Source organism: Montipora capricornis, chromosome 13 (genome assembly GCF_036669925.1).
Source record: "Montipora capricornis isolate CH-2021 chromosome 13, ASM3666992v2, whole genome shotgun sequence".
Taxonomy (NCBI): domain Eukaryota; kingdom Metazoa; phylum Cnidaria; class Anthozoa; order Scleractinia; family Acroporidae; genus Montipora; species Montipora capricornis.
The window spans coordinates 31,604,062-31,609,061 of NC_090895.1; the positions used below are offsets into that span (position 1 = coordinate 31,604,062).

A 5,000-nucleotide genomic window follows, 5' to 3' on the forward strand; every position below is an offset into this window, starting at 1 on the left:
ACTTGGAGAAGTGTCTTCTTCATTTATTTTCTACAACATCACGAATTCTTGAATTTTTCCACTGGATAGTTTTCGATTTATTTTTTTATTGCGTGACAGTGAAAAAGATCTATAATGACTAGACACCTAAATGAAGTTCCTTTTCCTTTGTGATAATAGAACTCAATAATCCCAGAGGATTAGTTGGGGACTCCAACATGGTCTTCGTTCCTTTTGTTTAGGAGCATCAACATCACTGCCGTGACGTCACACGAAAACACGTGACGTCATGGTGGCTATGTTGGATGGCACGAACAATAACCTGTTTCTCCACCGGGAACTAAACTTTATTATTTTGCAAAATAAAAGTAAAGTAAAGTGACCAGTAACCATGTTTTTCCACTGAAACAAAAAATACCCTTAAATAAAAAATTGACAGAAGATGGCCATGTTGGTGTCCCTAAACAAATGAACGGCGACCATGTTGGTGTCCCTTAAACTTGTGGTAGTTAGATCATGAAGCTAAGCTAAACAGACAATCACTCCCTGTACACATGTACAGCTAGAACTTAACACCATCAAAATTAATGGTTGATGATAATAATAATATAATAATAATAATAATAATAATAATAATAATAATAACGAGGAGCGACCTAAATATCAGAGTACCTCTAGCAATCGCTCTGGGTGTGATAGTGAAGAGAGATTTGAGAACATTGAGGATGCAAGCAATTTCTGGATAGAGTTATGGGAGACGAGAGGGACTGGGAACAAGGAAGCAGAATGGCTGAGTAAGATCAAGGAAGCAATTGCTAGGAAGGTTCCAGTGCCTTCGGAGGGGTCCTGGAGGTTAGAGTGCTCTGAAGCGGTCAAGTGTTTACTCAAGAAAAGAAACTGGAGCGCCCCAGGGCCTGACCGCCTTGTTAACTATTGGTGGAAGCGCATGCATGTGCTGCATGAGGGGATCACTAAAGCCTTCGTTGCCATCTCTGAAAGCACCGAGGAATATCCCACTTGGTTTTCTGAGGGAAAAACGCGACTCATCCCTAAACCAGGTGAATTCAGCAGCGAGAATCAGCGACCAATAACGTGCCTAAATAACATCTACAAATGGTTCACGTCGTGCCTTCAGACACCAATGGACAATCATTTGAGAGAATTCGACCTGATGGAGAGTGGACAAAGGGGAGCCAGATTGGGCTGCAGTGGGACGTCAGACAATCTTATGATTGACAGAATGGTGACGTTAGATTGTCACAGAGGAAAACGAAACCTAAGCATGGCTTGGGTAGATGTAAAGAAGGCCTACGACTCGGTGGATCACAGCTGGCTGCTTGAAATTATGGAAGTTCACCGCTTTCCTTCCTGGCTTTGTAGAGTCATGAGATTCTTAGTTGCAAGCTGGAATACCAGGATTGTTACTACCACCAAACGTGGTCCCGAAACCTCTCGTTGTATTCGATTTAACAGAGGATTGCCGCAGGGAGACTCACTCTGTCCGCGCCTCTTTACGCTATGTTTAAATCCAATAGCCTGGTCACTGGAAGCTACTGAGGGATATAAGTTGTCTAAGCCTATAAGTGCCAAGGTATCCTATTTAATGTATATTGATGATCTGAAAGTTTTTGCGTCCTCTGCACCCAAGCTCAACAGAGTTTTAAAATCTACCAGTGCCGCCATGGAGGACATTGGACTAACATGGAATCCTAAGAAGTGCAATGTGATTCATGTGAGGAAAGGGGCTCAAGTGCATGATGCAGCAGGTGTGAGGTTAGGTCACGAGGGGGTCGTGGAAAGCTTGGACGCGAGTTCTACTTACAAGTTTCTAGGGGTGAGAGAGACTGTGATGCAGGATGAGAAGCTGGCATTGGAATGTGCGGCAAAGGTGTACCTGCAAAGGTTGTCATTAATTTGGAGTAGCCCCCTGTCTGATTCCAACCGTGTGACTGCAAGTAACCAGTTTGCTCTTCCAGTCCTCTCCTATTTGATGTGGACTCAGCATTGGCCTATTACAGAGCTTAGAGTGATCGACAGAGAGGCGAGAAAGATAATATGTGAGAACGGAGGGAAGCATCCGCTAAGTTCGACGGCTATGTTGTATCTACCCAGGGACAAGGGTGGGCGTGGCCTACGCGCAATTGAACAAGAATACAATCTAACAAAAATCATTTATGCAATTAATCTTTTTGATAATACAGATCCTACCATGAGGTTAGTTCAGAAGTTTGAAGAGAGGGCGAGTGAGAAGGGATTCACTTCGTTGGTTAAGGAGGCATGCAAGTACGCGGAGGAGCTGGACACGGGTTTGACTTTGAACTATCCGAAACCGTCATGCAGCCCGCGCCAAGCTCCGGATACAGAAATTCTAGGGAAGAAAGTTAAGGGTTATTTGAGGAGGACTGTGACGGAGAAGTTACAGGAAGAGATTGAGAGCGAGCAGTGGCATGGTCGCTTTCTGTGTGCACGGTGGCACGACAAAGATCTGAGCATGGATGAGTGTTTTGCTTGGCTACGGGAGTGGCCCTCAGCACCCACCCACACGATTACCGGGGTACTGGAGCTTTACGAACAGCTCACCCCTACTAGAGTGTATACAAAGATCAAAACAGGAACTACACAAGGAGAGATCACGTGTAGGTTGTGCGGAGGCGCTGCAGAAACTCTTGCGCATGTTCTTGCAGGATGTCCTGCTTTAGCACAGTCCAAGTACTTGGAGCGACACAACGCTGCACTTAAGGTGTTGTTCTTTGAGGTGTGTAAAGACCTGCAGCTAGTGGACTCAGTACCACCATGGTACTCGTTAGTGGGACCCAAACCAGTGTACGAATCTCCGGAAGCTCAAGCTTACTGGGATGTACCAGTGTATGCCGAACAAAGCTATGTCAAGGCCAACAGAGTGGACGTCAGATTTGTGGATCACAGGAGGAAACGAGTCTGGGCAGTTGAAATGAGTTGCCCCTGGTTAGACAACCGTGGGAAAAAGGAGAGGGAGAAGACGGAAAAGTATGCTCCACTGCGCTGGGAGTTAAGGAAGCAGTATGTCGTGGAACAGTGCAACGTAGTGATTGATGTGCTAGGCGGTTGGTCTAAAGATTTAGAGAAAACAATAAAGAAACTTGTGGGCGCTAGAGGAAGGGAGGTTCTCAGAAGGATGCAGAAAGCTATTATCTCAAGTTCGCTTAACATAGCGCGGGCCTTCAAGGCCATCATCAAATAATCTTACGAACTTTAGAAATTATATAGTGTTAGAAAATTTTAAGGATTTTTTTTATTTATTTATTTATTTTTAAATTTAAATTTAAATTAGAATTTTAGGATTTAGGATTTTAAGGATTATTATTGTTATGATATATATATATATATATATATATATATATATATATATATATATATATATATATATATATATATATATCTATATATATATATAGGGAGTCTGTAAGTCGATTTTCAGAGCGGAATAAATATTTTAAGAGGAAAAAAGGACGCAACTACATTTCCCGACAAGCCTGTTTCGTGAATCGCTTCACTCTTCAGGGGTTTAAAGTGAAGCGATTCACGAAACAGGCTTGTCGGGAAATGTAGTTGCGTCCTTTTTTCCTCTTAAAATATATATATATATATATATATATATATATATAGAATGTATTTTATTATTTTAAAACGCTCCTTTATATAGAGACTTATGTTCCGTAAGAGGACATAGGCTACGCTTTGCGCCCTATGTACTTTTAACATTAGAGCATCCATACGTGTATACTGCAGATAATAATAATAATTGTAAATGGTTTGAACCCAGGAGTCATATCATTAAGTAAAGTACGATCGTCCGGGTGAGTGTAGTCCTGAGAAGGACTGTTTGAGATGACATTGACTGACGTTTCGACAACCTGAGCGGAAGTCATCTTCAGTCATCTTCAGGTTGTCGAAACGTCAGTCAATGTCATCTCAAACAGTCCTTCTCAGGACTACACTCACCCGGACGATCGTACTTTACTTAATAATAATAATAATAATAATAATAATAATACTAATAATAATAATAATAATAATAATAATAATTTGTTAATTAAAGTAAACTGAGAGAGATTTCTCTTTATTTTTCACAGCAACCCTCAAAGAAATGAGGTCAGTCTTAATTTCTTATTTTCTGTATGACTTTGCAGGAAAATGACTATAGATATGAATGATATAAGGATTTCTGTCTTTGGGTGGCACATGCCACCATATTTGACAAAATTCTCACCAATGGTCAAATCTTCTCAACCAAAGAATGCTATTAAACATTATTGTTTTACTGCTACTGCAACTGCTAATTTGCTACTGCTACCTCTAAAACCTGTTCTACAGCTTTTACTATCACTGCCATTACAACGATGATAACCACTTACAGCTACATTGTACTACTACTGATACTGCTACTACTCCTACTCACTTACTGTGTAATGAGATAATTCAATTCATAGTTTGAGCTTGATTATTTCAGGTTATTTTTAACCTATCAGAGACTTTAGCAATGAAAGAAGATCAGGCACTTGCATGCCAGGAAGATAAAAGCAAAGATGACAAATCATTAGCTAACACCAAAGATGATGTTAAGGTTCCAAGGGAATACAAAATGGTTTTGTCAAAGGTAGAGCAGTCAATAGGAGTCTTTTCTCAGCACCCAGAAGGTACAGATGATAGGCCATTGTATGCATAGTGCATTAAAGGTTCTACACTGCTTTTGCAATGGAATGGATTATGGAAAGAATGTAGGACAAGAGTTGTTTGTTGTTTTAGTAGCAAAACATTTGTGTAATGTGTTTTTTGGTCATAGTGGAGGGTGTTTTTGGTCAAAATTTTCCCTCTAGCTGACTGTTGGTAACTTGTCGACTAACCTGTTGGTAATTTGTCGGTAATCTGTCAGCCGATGGTTGACCAATTGTTGGTCATAGAATGTATTCTGCAAAGGAAAGGTGTTTCCATTAAGTACAGTTTTTAGGCCCTTCAAAAATCATTTATGGTAGTTAGTCAAC

General features: G+C 40.7%; 1 protein-coding gene across 1 annotated transcript in view; it reads left to right on the plus strand.

Moving 5' to 3' along the window:
* Nucleotides 1-5,000, plus strand: part of LOC138028316 (general transcription factor IIF subunit 2-like) — a 12,427-nt gene that overhangs the window by 1,292 nt on the left and 6,135 nt on the right. Inside the window, exons 3-4 of the mRNA XM_068875799.1 lie at nt 4,092-4,110; nt 4,469-4,655. Of these exons, the coding sequence (XP_068731900.1) occupies nt 4,092-4,110; nt 4,469-4,655 (206 nt within the window). The remainder of the gene's footprint in view (nt 1-4,091; nt 4,111-4,468; nt 4,656-5,000) is intronic.